We start from the raw sequence: 20780 nt of genomic DNA, 5'->3' as shown, positions 1-20780 counted from the left end.
GGCGGCGGTAACGGTGGTGGAGGCAGCGGTGCTGCTGCCGCGAATTTACGTGTGTTTCGTCATCGCCGCGCCGGAGTGGCGCGAACGGGGGTGGACGAGCACGGAGGGCGCCATTCTTCCCTACCTCCTCGAGGGCACTCGAGGTGCGCCGGGGTGCGCGGGACGCGGGCCGCTTGGAGGCAGTGGCGGATTTATCGATAAACCGTTAGGACGAGGGGATCCTGGGGGAACGGCTTCTCCCTCCCCAATTCACGGAGGATCTTCCAGAATCTTTTACGCGATTCTCGTACGTTTCGCGTTTCGCGACGCGGCTTGTATCTGAAAAAAAAAAAAACCGGCGTGTCGTGAGCCTATGTAATTTTAACATTTTTGTAATCGGTTAATGGAGGTAATTCGTAGACGACGCGATGATTCTTGGGAGGTTCTTTGATTTCAAGAGCACCCCGCGACCCTGCGAGGGTTGCGAACTATAGACCGGAATATGGCTGTTCTATTTAGGGCTCTTCGGTTTCTAAATCCGCTATTGGGAGAAGTAGGGACGAAGGGTGCCGGGAAAATTCTCCTCTTCTCTTTCACGATCGTTGCCTTCTTTAACGGCTTTAAACCCGGAGCCCTTGTGCAACGCTGTGGCATCGACGCAGTTTCGCATGCGGCGCACAGTGCTCGCCTCGAGAGAGTCGATAATTCGTCTCTCTTTCTCTCCTACTTTTCCGCCCCTTTTCTCATTTTATTTTTTCTCTCTTTCTCCGCCTCGTTCTTTCCCGCGTTCGCTCGTGGGATTTGAGGGGTGCGTCGTGACGAACGATGTTCTCCAAGAGCACGGACGGATCGACGCTCGAAGAGCATTGAACGGTCGAAGAGGATTAACTCTATCGGCCCGGCGGACGCGGGTTATATCGCATTAGCCGAGCAAAAGTGCTTCGAACGAATACGTCCGGATGCGTTCAATGTCTGCCTCGTGGAGGTCATGCGCGACCCTCTACGCCGTCCGTCTAATTAACCCGCTCGTTCGACGCGAGGCGGTTTCGCGATCTATCGAGCGTCGCCCTTCTCAGCCTCCGCGCTGCCGGATTGTCCGCTGCGCGCGTCCTTTCCCCGTATCGTAAATTAATCGCTGCTTTCCTCGCCGATTAGATATTCTCCCGTTGCCGTGATCCACGGTGTACCGTGAACCGTGAATCAATCCGCCGCATCGACTCCCCTCCGTCTCTCTCCCTTCGCGCGGAGAACCCTTCCCTCCCCCTCCCTCCACCTCCCCCCCGGGTTTGTTCGCCCTCTTCCTCCCCCGACCCTCTCTCGCATCGGCACATCGGTGGATCGATGACCGGCGATCAGCCCGGTGCACACCGCGCGACACCATCCTCCGCCGCTCGTACCATCGGCTCGTCGGTGCCGCCTGGATGCAGGGGCCTCGACATTTTGACGGCTTCTCTCGGCGCGACCTACTGCGCGCCCACCCTCCAGCCTCGCTCCCTCTCGCCCTCCCTCCTCCTCCTCCCTCCCCCCCGGTCCCACCCGTGGCCACCTTGCCGTGCCCTCCCCTGCCGTCCCTTTCACCCTTCGCCGGCCACCCTCGTCGTGGTCATCGCGCGCAGATGCACGTGAATTCGATCGACGCGCCGTCGATGCCCGACGGCGCAGGGCGCATCGATGCGGTCTCCGCCGCTTCCCGGTGATCTTAATTAACCACTCGGGACACCCGCCCCGGCTGAAATTGGCATCGATTACATTATCGGCGGACGGTTGAAAACGGGGACGGGAAAATTACACTGGTGCTCGCGCACCGAAGCCGGAGAAAAAAAAAAAAAAATACAATGAACTCGCGAATCAAAATAAAATGCGTACAATGGAGAAACAAGATTTCAGAAAGGTTTTTTTTTTTCTTAAAAAAAAAAATAAAAAGAAAAAAATGACGATTCTGATCCACCCCTCGCGACGTTCCTCTTCCATCAGTCACCGAGCAACTAGCGGCAAGATGCAAAATATATATTTAATAAACGCGTTAACTTTCCCGTCTCTTTTATATACGACGCGCTCGACTGGAAAAAAGAAAGAAAAAAAAAAAAAAAAAAAGAAAAGAAAAGAAAGGGGAAAAAAAAACTTGCAAAATGTGTTGCACAGCCAGCTTTTTATCGTTCTAAATACGTTACCGTCGTGATTTTTGCGAGTCGAGACGAGGGATGTAATCGGCGGGGAAGTCAGGACGGTTCGCAAAACCGATCGAAAGTCAGAGGATCAGGCGCCGTTCCGGCGACCAGCAGCACACCTGTGTGCGGACACGCGACCTTTTCTCTCGCGCACGAATGCGCATATCGGCGACGCGCGATATACGAAGGCATAATCGCTCGCTAGTCGGTTTACTCGCTTGCTCGGCCCCGATGGGTGTAGGCAGCAGGTAGAACCGGCGGTCGCGCGCGCGTGTATCGGCCAGGTTCCTAGAGAGTCGCGTCGCAATCAATACCTCCGGTCTCTCTCGCCGCCGTTCCCACCCGCGCCGTTCTCCCGCGTCATTCACCCGAGAATATTTCTCTCCGCTCGCCACCCTGTACCTCGACCCGCAAAACTCGCATCCTCTCGTCCACCCTTTGCCGCTCGGCTCCCGCGAGGATCATACACGCTCGTCGCCGTCGCTATCGCCGACGCCGTCGCCGACGCCGTCGCCGTCGCCGTCGCCGTCACCATTACCGCCGCCGTTTGCGACCCACAATTCGCGTTCAAGAGACTCGCGATACCGATTTCTCACGCTCTCGGTTAATACGAACTTTGATAATAAGCGTTCCAGTCTCGCCGTTAAATATAAGACTGATAATGTAATTAAAAAAAAATAGTATTCGGGGTACCTTTACGTTAATTACGATAATGTTAATTAAGAACCTGGGCACCGTGTCGCGTCTAGAATAACATGAATGGGACCAAACGACGCGATTGTCCTAGATCGAAGACAATTACTAGGAAATGAGATGTTAGCGCTAGTGGCCTTTCGCTTTTCGTCGACTGATAAGACGGACTTATCGCTGCCGATCGATATCTAATCCAATCTGGCTATTTATAGACGGTGGTCCGACACTTTGGGGTGTCGTACGCGCGGTGTACGAGAGCAACAAGATTTTCTAATTTTAACAAACGCCGGAATTTTTCGACCGCCCCGCGACGCAGTCCGGAAATTTTTTATTAACATCTCTTCTCGTTATCTCGTTTATTCTCTCGCATTGCTCGCCGCGTATTCTCACGCATTAAGAGAATCCGCCGCTAATCTATCACGTGCAGCACGCGTCACGAGTGTTCGGATAAATCAGTTAACTCTGGCCGATTCAACGGAGCTTGTATAAACGAAGCCGCATTAAAAAATATATCGCTACATGACGTACCGGGATATTTCCTTTTATGTTCTCTATCCACCTCGCGCGCCAGGGCAAAATATTTTTCCTTCACATTTTTCGACATGTTTCTCCAGAAAACGCCTAGCCTAAAGAAGCATAAAGAAATTGAGAATCGTTTTATCGTCAAACAAATAATTTTCCCGTACAAATTTCATCCCCCAAGAGAATATAAAAAAATAATTCGCGGGAAAGAAGCGTGAGAAAATAATTCCGTTTCTAAACTCCGAGTGTTCGCGATTTATAAAGATATTTTATGCTTCAACAAATTTCTTTCCTTTTTTTTTTCGAATATTATTTTCTTTCTAAAAAAACGTACGTGTTTAACTGCGTATTTATCCAATAAAAAAAAAAAAAAGGAAAAGGAAAAAAAAAAGAAATGAGACAAAAGAGAGACTAGCCTGACACTAATGTCCTTGTTGGATTCCCGAGGATTCTCCGCGGCCAGTTTCCTCCGCCATTCATTGGCAAACAGCATGAAGGCGTTTGCCGGCCTTGGGATTTTGCGTTTAACTCCGGCGGTTGCATTCGCGAGTCTGTTGCCGTCAATGCACAACAACGTCGGTGTACCGGTACTTTTGCGCCTCGGTGATCGATCTGCCCGTGTCCGCTGGTGCTGTTGCTGAGGAAAAATCTTGTCCACCTCACGGTTGCTGCGCGATTGCTTCGACTCGCCGGGAACACGTTTTATCGTCGTATTCTCCTTATCGTCGTCATTGTTATCGAAATTCTTCTGCGCGAGGGAACGCACCGAAGAAATAACGCCGAGGATGCCGACGTTATCCTTCATTTCCTTATCCTTCGAACGTACATCGGAAGCGAACGGTCTCGCCTTCGCCGGAGACACCACGACTATGACTTTTTCGCAGCTGCAATTACATTTTCTTTCCCCTGAATATCCGTTCTTATCTAAACGTACAAAAAAAAAAAAAATGTATCGATTAAATTATTTCGCCAATAAGCCTTCGACGTTAACACCTCGTAATGCCTCTGCTTTAAACTGTTTTAAAATATCTTGCGCAATAATTCACGCTCTGCATTATGCAACGCACCTTCGGCCATGCGCTCCGAGCAATTGTCGCGTCTTGAAATGTTTAGCAGTCAAACGCGATTTTATAGGCTTACCTTTTACGGTGAAATTCAAGGCACGTTTGTGAATTTCCATGGCGATAAAAATTCATCGGCTTAACTCGCCCACGGGGAGATCGGCTGCCTTCTAACGATTTCGCGTATTGTTATCCGCGTATAAGAATGCACCCGAGCCTCCCTGATAATTGATGAAACATCGGCTCGCAAACAGAGACACACTTCTGTTGTCAGCGGTTGTTGAAAGTACGTAACGATGCGCCGATCGTCTTCTCGTCAGCTCTCTATCGCAATCAACGATGAATGAAATAAATGACTGTGCGCTGGTAATAAATAATCCCCAAAAGTTTAATTAAAAAAAAGAACAAAAAAAAGATGCACTAACGCAGTGTGAATTATTAAAATAAAATTTTTTTAATTTTATCATTGAGATTAAGCTGCGATAGAAATTAAGGAAGCGTTAAGCACGATCTTTTTTTTTTTTAATCGATGATTTTGTTACGTAAAAATATATATTGTACGGTAAAGAAGGGTGGTTACACCGACCAAAATAGCGCAGTTATTTCTTTCGAATAGACGACGTGCTATACGATACAATCCCATGCAGCAAAAGAACGGAGGTGCTCAGGCGATTTTCGCCTTAGCAGCTGAAGCGTACGACGTGCTTTCAGATCCTCTTAGAAAGGCCGTGTATGATCAATACGGTGAAGAGGGTCTTAAAAATGGTGTGCCGAGACCAGAAGGATTCGTGAAACCTTACGTCTATCACGGCGATCCGACGCGAGCCTTTAGGTGGAACCGAAAGCCATTGAGCTCTCGCCGTTTAAAATAAATCGCGAATTTATTTAACTCTTCTTCTTTTTTTTTCTTTTTTTTTTTTCTTTTTTTATTTCGTATTTAAATAATTATTTTCGCGCACAATATGACGTGCGATTATATTATTTAAAACTTTTTTTTAATTTTTTTTTTCTGGGAAAGAGTTAACGTCCACCGCGAATTTTATCAATAGACTTTATTGCGAACAAAAGTGCATACGACGATCTCTTAAATATTCTGAGAGTCTCAATCTCCACTTAAATTTCCTAAGGGACGAGATATTAAACAAAAAGTAGAACCCCTGATGATAGCTTTATTCCTAACTTTCTTCGAAGTAAAAAGTGATCTTCAGAATTTTTTTTTTTTATGACAACTTCGTACTCACGCAAATTAATAAATTTATATAAATTATTGAGAAAAAGAAAAAAGAAAAAAAAAAGATAGAGAGAGACAAGAAAGAGACGAGTGGACTTATCATCTCAGCTAATCAAGAACGTTTTTGTTGCAGGTATTTTTCGGCGGCATAAAGAAAATGAAGATCCGGAGGCTGATTGTAGTCAACAACGATAAGTCGACGTTGCCTACGAAGAAGATTTTGACGATACCTATTAAGCCAGGAATCCCAGCAGGTACCAGAATAGTATTTCCCGAAGAGAGTGATCAAGGCTCTGCGAAGATACCCGGTAAGTCCTTCCACTGTCTTTTCGATCTTCCCCAAGCATGGCTTACGTTCGTAAGCATCTCGAGCATTATTATAATTGAGATACGTACGATCGGTCGTATTTTCCATACGACGTTCTTTCAAAAAAGTCGATAAACTAAGAATAACGTTAATTGACGAGATCGACTCGCGTTTGTAATACAATACATCGTGCGATCGATCCGCGACTTTTAATCACTCGCCAACGGAGGATGCTTGCGTAAAAGGATTAAAAAGTTAATTGTAACTGGTTGAAACCGTACTTTCGTTGAGTCCAAGACATTGCCGGTGTAGCGGATGTTATCTTTGTCACGGAGGATCGGCTTCGCGAAACGTTCCGGCGGGAAGGGACTCGGACTTGCACACGACGGTCGATATCTTTCTAAGGGAGGCGCTGACCGGAACGGTGATCACGCTTAACACCGTCGACGGCAGAACTCTTCGAATTCCAATAACACCGATCGTTACGTACGAAAAGCCATTATAAAATCACGTCGTGTTCCACGTCCCTCTCTTCGTCGCTCGGCTGCTTTCTGATACCATTATATCTAGCCATAGATATCTTTTAAATTAGATCGCTTCAAACTTGCGGAGGCTCCCGACAATAGATTTTATCCGTATATCTAATATATTGCGGTGTCGTTCAATCCCGACTCGTCCTATTTTTTTCTTCAAAGCTGAAATTATACTATAATTGAATTAGAAACGTTACGTGCATTTTTTTTTTTTTTTTTTTTTTAATGCTTCGCAGACCGGATAGTGCGAAACGCGTGCCAGATGCGAGAGTATTTTTTTTTAGAGGTTTAAAGCGAAAGGGTAACTTGATCCTGAGGTTCGACATTGAGTTTCCGATTTATTCGCCGACGTGTCTAATGAGAATCGTATCAGGAAGGACTTCGCGGTATCTCGCGCGGGTGACGAGAATGCCGAGTACGTTCGTCGCCTCATATTGACCGGGAAAACGCGCGGAAACGACGACGACGACGTTCCACCTCGACGCGGCGTGAACGATGAAGCGGATCGATTGAAGTTCATATATAAAATGTAATTTCGCAAATATCTGCGCGCTATTTCCCATGCATATTTACGGCGATATCAGTACGTCGCACGTTTCACGACGTAGCGAAGTATACGCGAGAGATTAATGCAAGAACGTCGCTGATAATAATTATTACTTTCGCGTACAACGTCATTTTGCATGCGCATATTAATTTTGCATTAGATTAATTGAACAGATCTCGATTAATTTATTCTACACGCATCGCTCTTGCTTCGTTTAACAAAATATATTTAATGAAAAAAAATGTGGAGAGACGATTAAATAAATATAAATTAATTAGCCGCTGTGAATTATCTCCCCTTACGTCACGCGCGGAAAAATGGCTAGCGATAATTCCACTTGCTCCTAAATGCGCGACGAGTTTACCGATATCAGCGATATTTGACGTAGGTTTGAAGATACCGCTTTCTTTCGCGGCGGCGCGACGGCTGCCGTCATCTCGCGGGATCTACCGTTACCAATCGCAATTCGATAGTCGATAAGCGCGATACCTCGCCGTGCCTGTGCCTTCAGCTTCGCGAAAATCGTACGCGCGTGAAGAACAAGTGAATATCAAACGGCGTATACCAAAGACAAATCTCGGGAAAGTGAAAACCATGCGTTGCAATAAACGCGAGATCGGTTTAACGATACGTTTGCCCGAGGAGGAGGGCGAGGGGGGGATCGTTGCGAAGCCGTGACTGAAAGGCGGCCTCGACCCTGCTATCTACCGCGGTGCCGCGCTATTATCTCGGGCCATCATATGACTCCTCTGCACGTGACTTTATTTACAGTGAGAGAGACTTATATCCATGCAAGCCTGTATGGTGCAGTGCCGCGTGACATGATAGACGCAGGTCCGTTCGGCGAAGGCTGATGCTGTAACTATAGACGGCGGGCCGTGGCTTTATGATGCCGTTGCTCGATAAGCTGCTACCTGCGAAGAAGAGCAGCCTGTGCGAGAGTGCCGGGGGCCTGGTGTCTAGTGCGCGAGCGACTAAGAACGATAGGTGAGCAAGGGATCGCTCTATTTCGGTGCTCTTCGCTCAGCACCGCCGACGCTCTCGCGAGGCTCGCGGACATCGTCATCCGACCCGACGTCGACGCGACTCGGATCGTACCCTTTTCGATTCCGCCTCGTCGGTTGTCCCGTACTCGTTGAAGATACGCGAATCTCGCCCGGGGAAGAGAGCGGAGTATCCACCGCGTAACCCGAGCGGGATAAAAAAAAAAAAAAGAAAATCGCTCACCGACGTACCGCGTTATCGGGCGACCGATGCCGGACCTCCGAAGCTTTATCGCTGAGACGCTTCTCCGTTGTTTCCCTAACCTGCTTCTTCGTAATTATTTCGCTTCGTTCTTCGCGTCCGCGGCTGTTTTACCAACGCAACGGCGAAGCGAATTCGCGTCGCGCCGATGAAGCGCTTCGTACAGTTTCTCTTTTCTCGATGGTGATGCACGAGAATGATTTTACGAAGCCGCATCATATTTTCACAAACGTACCGACTCGATCTCCATTACTCAAGCATCGTCCTTAACTTCTTAATTTAATTCTTAATTTCTTTCTTTCCCTTTAATTATTTTAATTTATTTTTCGTTTTATCTTTATTAATTTTAAACGTATTACGCGTACTTAAAGAAGCTTGTAAATAATATTTAAAATGAGTAAAATTGCATTTCGAATTTGCAGCTGCTGCAGGGACTCTGTCTTGCAAGTTGGAGCAGAGCAAGTGCGGATTTTGTTGTTTCGCGAATGCGAATGGCGCGGTAGGAAGCTTCTCTTCGACTCTGTGACGGTGCAGAAACGCAGAAGTAAAAGCGAAACCGTGTGCGCCGCGGTGAACAACAATGCGGAGGAAAAGTGCGAGATGCCCTTTAACTCGGGGACTGCCCGTGACTCCGAGGTAATCGAGTTTCACGTATTTTATTTTTTTTTATCAACGAACACGAATATATAACGTGTGCACGCGCGTCTTAATCGTGTAAGATTTGATGCTTTCAGCGTGATAAAACTATCGAGGACGACGTGAGCCTTTTAAGCGAAATGGTATTCGGCACGGTGGCGATGACGTACAGAGGATCTTCGTTTAAAGTAAATTGTTGCTGGTACTGACTCCAAAGCTTTCTCTGCTAAAGCAAAAATTAATTATTTTCTATTTTAATTTAAAGGTACACTCGATGAACTCGCCACCGTGCATCATGTGCACGAAAATCTTTCCTGCGACGGAACACGGCGTGTACAAAACGAAGTAAATCGTCTTTGATGTATTTTCAATTTCCTTTTTTTTTTTAATAGCAATTTTATTAATTGTTTTGTTATATTGCAGTGAAAAACTCTCGGATGAAGGGCTGGAACGATCGCATGTAGATTCTACTTCCAGTAATACGAGTATGCGATCATTTCGTAAGTAATATCTAATGCCGTCGAAAGTTAATTCTTCTCTTCAACGAATATTCCCTGGAAGATATTTTATAATGAATGTAAAATATTTTTTATTTAAAAGAAAAAGAATTGGGAATTTACATAAACGCGTTCCGAGTTAATTATTTTTTTTAAAGAATAAATTCTAATTAGATTCTTATTGCAGTGTCTCGGCCGAGTTCCGGAAATCTGTCGAGTAATGATTCGCACGTAGGGCCGCGAAAGAGTTCGACGTGTTCAAGTACAGGAAGTGGCTGGGACATAGACATAGCTCCGCCAACGGGCAGTAAGTTTGTGCCGACGATTAGAGTAATTCATTATCGAGAGTACGTCGTAACTCACGCGATCTTGAATCTAGGTTCGCAGTCGTTGGAAAGTAATGGATCGTCCGGAATCGGTAGCCTCACCAGCTTACGTAGAAGATGGTGGAGGGCGGTCTCGACCTCCCTTGGACGATCGGATTCCGACGATGCCTTCGGGATGCAGCATTGGAACGAGAACGGAAGTGACGGGCGTGACGGACACGCAAAGCGACACAAGACCAGGCTCGGTTTGACAATGCTAATACGATTAGTTCAGGGTCATGAAAGGTACAGAACTATCTTGTACGTTTTTTTTTTTTTTTTTTTTTTTTATAATATAAAAGAAAATGTTACTTTATCGTAAGGTATTTAAGTTAAAATTTTACTTATTTAATTAATTAAATTAATTATATATACTTTGTCAAATAAAACATTTTTATTTATGTAAGTAAAATAGAAATACGTTATATAATTTACAGCCAGATAAAGACGAGGCTTTTAGAACATATGGCTCTCTTAGAAGGAATGCTGGATCGTTTGCGATATTTTTGCATTGAAACGAGCAATATCAATGGTAATTGCAAGAGAGTGCAGTTGACTGACAGAATGTGCAGAGCGATGTCACGATTTGTCATTTCATTATTGCACATTCTTCTTAATGTCGACGTTAAGACCTGCACACCTTTATTATGGCATGACGTTCTACTTAATTCCGTAACGGTGAACGAGATGACGAATACCTTGCATCGCAGTTTGCAACAGATGTGTCAATTGTTCGACGAGCTCGATACTAAATCGACTAATTTGTGAGTGTAGGAGCGTATATCACGGAATATATAAATATCTCGATATTGATTTCAACGTCTTTCAGTTTCTTAAGCACCGTGGTAACTGCCGTATTAACGTATCATCTCGGCTGGGTGTATACAGTGTTATCTCCCCGTGATCGGCACATGGTGAGTTTAAAAAAAAAATTATAAAATCTTAACAATAAGTGATAATTTATTTCTATGTCCAGATTGAGAAGCTGGGCAGCTGGTATTCTTGCAATCCGCTGTGGGCACAACTTGGCGATCTGTATGGCGCACTAGGAAATCCCGTGAAAGTGGCGCACACCGTAATCGTGGGTGATTCCCAAAAAAGCGACTTGATTAATTCCGTCTTATCGTTCCTGTCTTATTTTATTCGCAGTGGGATGATACGGAAATGCCAGGAGTATCGTTGTACGTCGCAGCAGGACGTGCAAATGGCAACAAGCGTACTAGAGAAGGCTCGTAGCCAGCGACCGTATCTGTTCGGTAACAAAAGGCCGACATATGCGTTTAATGGTCGAGACACTTCGATCCGCAGGCGTGATTCGCGCGTCTTACCGTCGCGCAAGTCGACACAATCGCCTGAAACCGAAACAGACAGCGTTAACGTACAATGCACTCCACGGTACCTGGCAGAACGACCGAGGATCTCGCGATCAGTCAGTCCCTTGAAGCGTAGCGGCACCATGAAATCCGGCCTTGACACGGTTATGATGAAATCGATCGAGACACTGGCAGATTTAAAATTTCCAACGAAAGAAATTCCATCGCACGAAAATCACAAGAGCGAAAAATACGAGTCGGAGAATCAATCTAAGGGCAACGAGACAAATTTTAAAGTGTCGAGCAACGTGAAAATAATTGTCAATGAGATCGACTTGCAGGAGGATATCACATCAAAAGAATGTCAGCCACAAGATTTTTCGCAGTTTTCCTTGCAAGACTTCGAGAAGAAATTAGACGTGCAGCGTGCCGAAGATAGTCTCGCGACTGGAAAAGTTGAACTGCATCATCGGCTGAATAATAATATTCCGTTGAAAATGTTTTACAACAGACCGGAGTTACCGTTCGGCATGAATGATGGATTCGTTAACGAATTAAAAGAATCGCAAGTTTTTTTTACTCTCGGAACGGAAGACAAACCAACAAAATTACCGTTGAGGCCGCGACTCGGTAACAACTGTCAGTGCTCCTACACCTTCACAAGACTGCCTAGCACATCTGCGCAACTTCCGGAAGGTGTGCTGAGAAAAATTATTCAGCGAAACTTTCCCGAATCGTCTAAAGGCATACAACCACCTCCGGGAACGGCGTCAGACATGAGTACGAGGTTTATAGGATTTTGTTTGAAGTGTAATGGGCAAGGATACGCTGCTTCGCAAGATTGCGACAACAGCAAACAGGTATTAGAAACCCCGACAAACGCGACGGAGGTATTACGCACGTGCGGAGGTTCCGAGGGTAGCAGAACTACGAGACTATCGCGATCTAATAGTCTTGAGGCTTTAATAGAAGCCAACAGCGTCGTAGAACTACCAATGCCACAGTCAGTATACACTAATGACATTATATTAATAATAGAATCAATAAAAAATTTTAATTTTGCTATTTTTTTTTAATTTATAATAATTTAATAATTATTGTTGCAGATCGAGGAAAATTTCACAGATCAAGACTGGATTAATTAGAGAAATGGGTTTTACAAAAACTCTCATGCGAAATAAAATGACTAATGATGAAACTAACGTTTTAAATACGGGCTATACATGGGGACTGGTACTACAAGGTGTAATTAAAAATAAAAAGAGAAGAAAAAGAAAAAAGCTGTCAGACGAGAAGGATAATGAGATTGGAGAAGAGAAATGGTGGTCATACATGCGAGAGGAAGTTATGGCCAGCGCTCAATTTCCAATAATTGATCAACCAGTCGCAGAAGCACTTTGCGTGCTGGCCGATTTGGATACGTGGCATGTCGGAATCTTGTCGAATAATATGCCTTGGCAAAATCCACCGCTACCAGTCGGAATGTCACGTCTGGTATCAAACATGCTGGAATCCTTTGCCTATGTATGGCGAAAATACCATTCTCCTACTCACGTGAGTTTTATCGCCTTTATTATTATGTAATATACATATATCTTTTTTGGTAAGAAAAATCAATATTTTAATTGAACTGTTAATTCAGTGTATAGCGATTTTGGAAGCTAAATTGCGGGAATTATGGCTGAGAAGCGAAGCCTTAGCAGAAATGATGATGTCAATGGAGGAATCTGATGCCAATGTGAATAGCTTAATGAACGCTCTTGATCTCGATGCAGCCGATATACCACTTTTACTCGCGGTTGCAACTACTCATTCTCCGGAAATAGCGCAACGATTTGGTCTTACATTAACTTAATTAAACCTGTTTGATTGTTTATATCGATTTTCTTCTTACGTTATCAACATATATTTTTTTGAATAGCGTATATGTTGAATATTTAAATCAAAAGAAACTAATGATTCTTCATTGAATAATATATAATTAAATATATAATATATAGTACGTAATATATGACACTTAATTGTGCGCGTGTAAATTAAACTAGGCTATAGGGTACTAAGTTAATTTTATTCTTGCGTTTAGTCATTTGTTTCAGTGTTTTTTAATAAATTTTTAATGAACTGCATAGTTCTTATAACATAAAATCAGTGATAATTTCTTATTAATAAAATATTTCTACATCTGGTTTTTTTTATACAATACAGATGAGTTTGAAATCATACACATTTAATTAACAAAGTCTGAACTCCGAGTTACTTTTCTTCTGTTACGTTTTTATCAGCAACTCAAAGTAATTGTGAACAACGTCACGCGACTCGGCCGTTTTCCTTTTTTGTTAACCCGGAATGTTTGAAAATTACATTTAATTAAATTTTCCATCTGTAATTCTATATTATATTTAAAGTGAGGCATCGGCAAAAACTGTTTTAAGAATCATGGAGATCTGTCTTCCTGTTCCGTGAGCTTTCATCTTAATAACTTGTTGACATTTGGTTTTTAAACTCGGCATATTTTTCGTCTCTAAAACCTCGTGTCTGTATTTAAAGCCTGTGTGTCTTGTTTCTAAAATAAAATTGTCAAATTGACCATTGCAGGCCTAAGAGAATACCGCGTCAGTCGATTATCGAGGCAAAGAATAAAATTCGGGTGAGCTCTTATAAAACGCGAAAAGGGAAATTTTTTATGACAATTGTTTTACAATTAATTTCAAATTATGTTAATTTTTTTTTTATATATAAATGCATTTTAGCTGGGCCACGATGAATGTTGCAATTGCTGTTGCTGTTGCTTGCCGCAGCCTACATGCTACGTGAGTGAGATATTTTAATGTTTAGTTTTTTAATATGTTAATAGGGTTATTATTTGTGGCTGAATTAGCCTGAGACTGATTCATGGTTTATCTTTTTCAGAAATACGTGCAGCCAGAGGTGGCGAAATCCTTCACACCCGTTCGCGTAAGTATAAACTCAGAGTTAATGCAGAATTTTACTGTATACATTCCGATGAAGTTAACGTTTAAAATCTTATCATTTATTGTTGTCGAAATTAATTTTGTAACTCTCTTAAATTTTTAGTATTACTGGAAACCAAGCGTACCGATGGAAAAAAATACCACGTACCGTCTCTCTTATTGGGAAGGACCCGGCACTCACGTTAAAACATTTCATCCTGAAGATAATCTCACTTGTGGCGATGCGCCAATGTCTGATGAAACAACTCAGAAGGTACGGCATCTTGTTTTTAAATTAAATCGCCGCCTGCAATTTTATTAATCTTACAGATGAGTTATATTGGCAACTGGTGTGTAAAAACGGATCCGCCGATTACGCCCCACGAGAGACGATGGCTGGGTAAAGGTCCAATGGAAGACATTACCACACATGCACATGATTATTCGTGGAAAAACATAAGGCGTCCTGAAATGATAAAAACGCCAAATAATTTGCACACTCCCTGTGCTGCTTTGTCCGGTAAGTTTTATCACTAGCTAAAAATATTCGTTAAGTAATTTTAATTTTGAAAAAGAAAAAAGTATAGTACGACGCATTCTTTAATTCATTAATTAATTAATTAATTAATAATATCGGGAGGAAGATGATACAACGTATCGGTTGAGCTACTATAACTCCTCTTGCTTGGTTCCCATACAATCTTACGCGCCCATTAGAAAATATATGAAATCGGATGTACCGATGGAAAGGTGCACGACGTACAGACTTAGCTATTGGCCAAATGAGGCTCCTGTAAAAGTAAGTTGTGCGTAACAATTTTAAAACTATTTTATTTAAATTCTTTTTCAAGTTTAATTAATTCAGCGACTTAAATAAAAATTAAAAGGCAGTTGTTTTTTTTTATTTATTTAATATTACATGCATGTAATTAATTTCCTTAGGAAGAACTACCGTGGACTAAAAAAATAGAATACCATAGCCCAGTGACACCGATGGATGGATGTACAACTTATAAACTCAGTTACTGGCCTCACTGTGGCGAGAAGCCTCCCAAGCCGTATATCCACCAGGAGGTCGAGAATTTGTTAAACGCCAATTGTTGTTTCGACGATAACACCACATATCGACTCAGCTATTTCGGATGTGACGGTGACAAGCCACCGGATCCCATTCGCCCGCTTGGCAATATGATATTCTCGCCGTGTCCACTCTCCCACGACACCGTCAATCGAGTGAGTAAACGCAGACTTCTACTTTCGCAGTGAACTCGAGAATGATGCTAATTCGGGTTACACTTTTTCTATCGTTACAGTTGAGCTTCTTGGGCAACTGGTGCGTCAAACCGGAAGCACCCATCACGCCCTGTGACAGACAATTTTTGGGCAAAGGACCGATGCAAGATAAAACCACGCAGAAGCACGATTACACTTGGAAGCGTGCGATACCGCCGACGGAGTTGCGACCCGAGGGCAATCTTACTTTCTCGCCGTTGCCACTGGAATGTAAGTGCTTACGTGAAATAATATCTTTATTTGTATCTTTGATTGTTCAATTTGTAATTTTCTAATTCTAACATATGATTGCAGCTTGCACGACTCATAGATTGTCTTACGTACCGAATAATTACAAATGCCTGCTGCCTATTCAATCGTACGCACCTATACACCAGTACCAGTCGCCGGAGGTGCCGATGGAGGACGAGACCACGATGCGATTAAGTTATCAACCGGTGGAGCCGGTGGTTCCGATCGAAAAACCATGGGCTGCTCCTCCGCCCTATTATTCACCCGTCGATCCCATGGAAGATAATACTACGTACAATCTAAGGTTCGAATCTTGCGTCGTCGATTAAAAAATTCACGACTTATTTTGATTTTCGTTAACAGTTACATTCCACCTGGTACACTTGTCCCTTTATCGTCTTGCTCCGCTTCTTGTCCTCCTGCTAATACTTACTGCAGTAAATCTTTTTATAAAGAACTTTATATTTATTTAATATTACTGTTCTTATACTGAATAATATAATAACATGTAATTATATTTTAGTGCCGTCGCAGCAGCCTTGCTCAGCATCGTGAGCAGAGAGAAGGCAAATAAGGTATGCATGAGGTAATGACCTTATTACGTTAACACATATACGTTCATTTTTCTTTTATTTTACAGAAGTCATACGTGCAAGCGTTTGTGACGTCTCGATCATGTACACTGTTCTGGTAATAAAATGTCCTTGTGCACCGTGACGTTTCACCGTGTTAAGTAGATTAAAAAAATAATTTTCAGTATTTTTAATTTCGAAACTTAGTAAAACTCAGTGACATTTACAATTATCATCAAAAGTGTCAAATAAAAATTTAATCTCTTTTTAATACTCTAGATTTTATAAGAATTGACGAAGTAATTGAAAAATAACATTTTTCTAAATTTATTTATAGTTTACATATATAAATTCTTTATAAATGTCGAGAATTAATTTTTATTAATTTTTTTTTTCAATAACATGGAAAGCAACGTAAGAGAGCAATCCAAAGACCGCGCAAGAATAAACGGATTGCGCTAATCGGAAGAACAGTCGCTGGCTATTGATCGTGGGTTGTTGCGATGGCATTATTACGCGCATTCTGATGCATATGCATATTAGAATGCACGTTTCTCTCGCCTATTGTTTTGCTGGTTTCATAATTCGTAAAACTACGAAACCACGTGGATTCAAATAAGGGATCCAGCTGCGCGAAGAGATACGAAAATTTGCGATAAATTGTACACGTGAAAACGAGACGACCACGAAACTCTTATTCACGTTTTTCAATATTACGCGAAGAGCGTTGTCACGTCGTTTGTTAATAATTAACATTCTTGGATCAGTTCTAATTTAAAATTAATTTTAGGTCCCACGTGAAATCAAATGTGATCAGTTTTGCAGACGATGGTAATTATTAGAAAGCAATGAAAAGAGCAGCCACGAGTCAAGCCGCTAAGCTCATGTATGGTAATCGGAGCAAGACACTTCTTGGTATCGGAATCTCGGGGAGGTATCGAAACAAACATTTACGAAGGAAGAGACTATCCCACACACGCATTTACTCCGGTAGATATGTAGGCACTTTGCTATAAAGCATACGAAGCATCTTTCGAAGCCCATCGCCTCTTCGAGTAGGGATAAAGTGAGAGTCGGTATATAAAAGGGGATTTCTTTCCTCTCCCGAGATCGCAGTCGATTTCGTTCGTTTGCGACTATCTCCCTGCGTTTATCATCACACTCCCGCTGCAAACTCGAGTCTCGTTGACGAAGTGCACATCTTGCGATTCAGGATGAAGTACGTGGTAAGTAACCGCGAGAGATTATTTTCGAAACGCCTCTACGAAGTTACGTTCCTTCGGGATTAAAATATTAATTTCTTGTTCCCCGTGTTCGCCTTGTGTACTCGCTACATCGCAGATTCGAGTAAATAAAATATACATTTAAGAAATCTTATTCAATTTGTTCATTATATACTTGTTATTAATTATTAAAATTAAATCCAGTGTGTTAAGACTAAAGTGAGAATTAGAAAACTATTTAATATCCACGTAAGAAAGTTGCCTGACAAAAGATATGTTTGCAAAAAAAAAAAAAAACCGTGATCCTTTAGAAGCACAAGACCGCACCATTGTTATTGATACGTTGCGACACCCTGCATTTATTAATTTATATGCGTGAGATGTACGGTTGAAGTGACGAAACAAGAGTTGCGTGGGATTATAATTCTGAAACTTTACATAACCGAGAGGTTGACAAGTTTATATATCTGCTTTCTCGGATGCCTGTCTAATTAAATACATTAACAGTATAATTTTCTTACATAATAGTTAATATTATTCTTGTACATTACGTATATATTAGAATTGTTTCTTTTTTAATTCTTTCAAATTTTACTTTGCGAGCCGACTATAAAACTAAATAGAATTAAAAAAAAAAAGGGGGGGAAAAAAGAAAACCTTCATTGTTATACAAAAATTAATCTATGACTGGATTGATAGATCAGCGAGTCGCAACGGGACAAGCAACGCGATATCAAGGTATAATCAAAGTAGAAGGGGTTTATAGTAGGTTGGGACGGGCCCAACTGTGCGAGTTTGCGGGTCAGGAGTTAAATGACCCGCGTTGGCATTTGCTTCTCACTTTCACTCATCTCCTGAGAGCGCATCGCCTGATTTCGTAGCAGAGAAACCAATAAATCCATTTTAGGATACGTGTTACATTCTTCCGTGTCCATTATCGTCTCATTGAACCCGTCGATCTAGTCTCGGGGTGTCGATTAGAAAGGGAACAATATGATGTAATCCGAATCTTATGACATAACGCACGCTTAATGATAATATACATATGGGTTCTGTAATCGCCTTTAGAACAGTGCGTTTTATCGACGCGCGCCTCGCTCGCGCGTTTATTAATTTTATTCAACTAACATCTGCAATTTTTTCAGGTGCTAGCGGTGATATTGGGATTGGCGGTGGCGCAAGATCAAAATTATCACGGGCGCAACTACCAGCAGGACGACGGACAGCATCAGATTGACAGACGACCCGTGAGCACTACGCCCATTCCAATCTTGCACTGGAATAAGCAGCAGGAACACGATGGAACTTACAAGACCAGGTATTCACGTAATATATTATCAGGATAATCTGGAATAAAAAGAAAAAAAAATTATTTTATAAATTAATTTTTTTAAACGACTCGCGCAAAGTTAAACATGCTTAAAGTTCGGCATACAGAAAGATCTTTTAACGCGTGCAATCTGTGCGATCCGTAAGAGTCCTCGTCACGCAAAATTCACGTAATTCGGCGCAGAGAGTATCGACGCAATGTTGAACCGAGGGGGCATTACCAGATATGCTCTCGCATCTGTGCGAATTTTGCTTGGCGCGCGTTTTACGCATTACGTAACGCGGACTAATCGGGTTTTTTTTTTTTTTCTCTGGGCCGCCGGTCCTTGCGCAATCGATTATTTAACACCCCCGAACGATTTGGAATTCCGCAGTTACGAAACGGGCAACAATATTATCGCCGAGGAAAGCGGCTACATCAAAACTATCGGCGAAGGTGAAGACCGGGCGGAGGCGATCGTGCAGCAAGGCACCTTCTCGTATACGAGTCCCGAGGGACAGCTGATTACCATTCACTATACCGCCGATGAGACCGGCTTTCACGCGCAGGGCGATCACATTCCCACGCCACCGCCCGTTAGCGAGGAAATCCAGAAAGGCCTCGACCTCATCTACGCGGGTATTCGTCAGCAAGAAGTAAGTATACCCAGTACGGCTGCGACCTTTCTCCGTTCAACCCCTCTTATGCTTCAGCTGCAATTTATCCTGTTATAGACGTTGTATCACTCAATTACGTGAAACTCCGCGCTGCGAACGTCTGATTAATGACGTTCCGATCAATCGTTTCACGCTCAAAGTACCAGTTCCAAATTTTGATAAAAATCACTCGAGATAATTCATTCTGACGTGCATTCTACAACAGAAAAAACATATTGACATTTATTATTAAAAAAGAAGAAAAGGAAAAAAGAAAAATTAAATTACACGGTTTTATCAAAATATAAAAATGTCGAAAGAGCAAGCTCATTCAAGATTTACGCGATGGAATATAATAGTATGTAAAATTTTTATTACTTCGTTGCACGTTACAGTCCATTCACAGTTTTCTGTCCTCGATTATCCCCACTGGGCGTTCTTTTTCTCTCTCGTTTCTCGTTTTATCATCTCTGTTCACGTTCATGTTCACCTTTATGGAAAACGCGGTCTTATGGGAAGAACTTCTGTTTCGCCACAGCCGGCATAGGTCACGGTTTCCAGCCAGAGTTTGCGAAAAGCCATTCAGTTATCTGTACAACGAGCGCACTTGCGAAATGATCGTGATAGCGATCCATATCGATACAAAGGCTAAAGGATCGCCGCACACTATGAATGACTCGCGCGAAAGGGGGAAAAAAAAAGATAGCTGCTCGCATGCATCCTCGGCACTTCCTTTCAACTCTCATTCGTGATCGATACGCTGGTTTTCAACCAGCTACCGATTTTCTTCTTTAATTCGTCGAGAGCCTTGCATGCATTGCAGAAAATACAACACGAATTAATTTTCCTGAAACGTTATGTCTAATTAAAATAATTTTATAAACAGCGCAGCAAGTAATGTTTAATTTAATAAATAGTCGTTTAATATAGTATCAAATTACTTATCAAAAAGTTTACCTTTCAGGAGGAAGACGCTCGTGCAGCGGCCCAAAAGCCACAGCAGCCGCTGAGCCAGCAGATCGACAGACGGGATGAATATAACAGAAAGTACTAATAACGAAGTCTTGGTCGATGCTCCAGCATTCTCTCAGCACTGTACCGTTATTAAGAGATAGCAATTAAGTTGTTAAGTTACTTTAGGACTTCCCTTCGCGTTCCAAATACACTCCCTATTCTATGTATGTACATTATGTAGTAAGAAACATCGCTTGATAAATTTCTTCAGTGATACTTTTTCATCCGTCCATCCGTTGACCATCTCGTTCCTTCTTCGGCACGAGATCCTGGCATTCGTATGCATCGATGATCAATCCATTTTCCTTTCTACGGCGGGTATCCTGTGCTCTTTAGGTATAACTCACATGTGTCAGCAACAGCAATAAAAAGAAAAAGAAATGAAAATTAGTATATAGCTGTGAATTAAATATAACGTACTGCTCGAATAAGCA

General features: G+C 42.6%; 3 protein-coding genes across 6 annotated transcripts; all 3 read left to right on the top strand.

The window, feature by feature from the left end:
- Positions 1-4896: 4896 nt before the first annotated feature.
- On the top strand, positions 4897-6466 carry LOC139110224 (dnaJ homolog subfamily B member 13). The gene is given in 5 exon segments (XM_070669860.1): positions 4897-5292; positions 5522-5571; positions 5772-5962; positions 6274-6326; positions 6329-6466. Coding segments are annotated over 5 exon segments (660 nt in total). The 5' UTR covers positions 4897-5064.
- A 1155-nt stretch (positions 6467-7621) lies between these two features.
- LOC139110145 (folliculin-interacting protein 2) lies at positions 7622-17521 on the top strand. 4 transcript variants are annotated; one of them, XM_070669737.1, is made up of 22 exons: positions 7622-8028; positions 8709-8922; positions 9021-9110; positions 9188-9267; positions 9346-9422; positions 9607-9726; positions 9799-10045; positions 10222-10548; positions 10614-10698; positions 10761-12100; positions 12204-12651; positions 12740-12835; positions 13848-13907; positions 14008-14052; positions 14173-14322; positions 14379-14568; positions 14693-14847; positions 14991-15281; positions 15362-15551; positions 15636-15876; positions 16096-16147; positions 16213-17521. In XM_070669737.1, the coding sequence occupies exons 1-22, from the start codon at positions 7928-7930 to the stop codon at positions 16264-16266; spliced, it is 4653 nt and encodes a 1550-aa protein (XP_070525838.1). In that variant the 5' UTR covers positions 7622-7927; the 3' UTR covers positions 16267-17521. The 4 variants fall into 4 exon arrangements, with proteins under 4 accessions (XP_070525838.1, XP_070525840.1, XP_070525839.1 ...); XM_070669738.1 differs by having other exon boundaries at positions 7623-8028; positions 9799-10030; XM_070669739.1 differs by lacking the exon at positions 12740-12835.
- Cpr49ah (cuticular protein 49Ah) lies at positions 17242-20739 on the top strand. Its single transcript, XM_070669753.1, has 4 exons — positions 17242-17370; positions 18513-18685; positions 19071-19332; positions 20297-20739. Exons 1-4 carry the CDS (start codon positions 17359-17361, stop codon positions 20384-20386), a joined length of 537 nt encoding a protein of 178 aa, XP_070525854.1. The 5' UTR covers positions 17242-17358; the 3' UTR covers positions 20387-20739.
- The last annotated feature ends 41 nt before the right edge of the window (positions 20740-20780 follow it).

The sequence above is a fragment of the Cardiocondyla obscurior genome, linkage group LG19 (genome assembly GCF_019399895.1).
Source record: "Cardiocondyla obscurior isolate alpha-2009 linkage group LG19, Cobs3.1, whole genome shotgun sequence".
Taxonomy (NCBI): Eukaryota; Metazoa; Arthropoda; class Insecta; order Hymenoptera; family Formicidae; genus Cardiocondyla; species Cardiocondyla obscurior.
The sequence above is the reverse complement of the archived record's forward strand: the minus strand, read 5'-3'. Positions and strand labels throughout refer to the sequence as shown.

Excerpts from the sequence above, each read along its gene's own strand:
- Cpr49ah (XM_070669753.1), top strand. Across the intron at positions 18,686-19,070 it reads GATGGAACTTACAAGACCAG|TTACGAAACGGGCAACAATA; the intron begins GTATTCACGTAA and ends GGAATTCCGCAG. Across the intron at positions 19,333-20,296 it reads CGGGTATTCGTCAGCAAGAA|GAGGAAGACGCTCGTGCAGC; the intron begins GTAAGTATACCC and ends TTTACCTTTCAG.
- LOC139110145 (XM_070669737.1), top strand. The coding sequence starts at position 7,928 with ATGATGCCGTTGCTCGATAAGCTGCTACCTGCGAAGAAGAGCAGCCTG. Across the intron at positions 9,111-9,187 it reads ACAGAGGATCTTCGTTTAAA|GTACACTCGATGAACTCGCC; the intron begins GTAAATTGTTGC and ends TTTAATTTAAAG. Across the intron at positions 15,552-15,635 it reads CTCGCCGTTGCCACTGGAAT|CTTGCACGACTCATAGATTG; the intron begins GTAAGTGCTTAC and ends ATATGATTGCAG.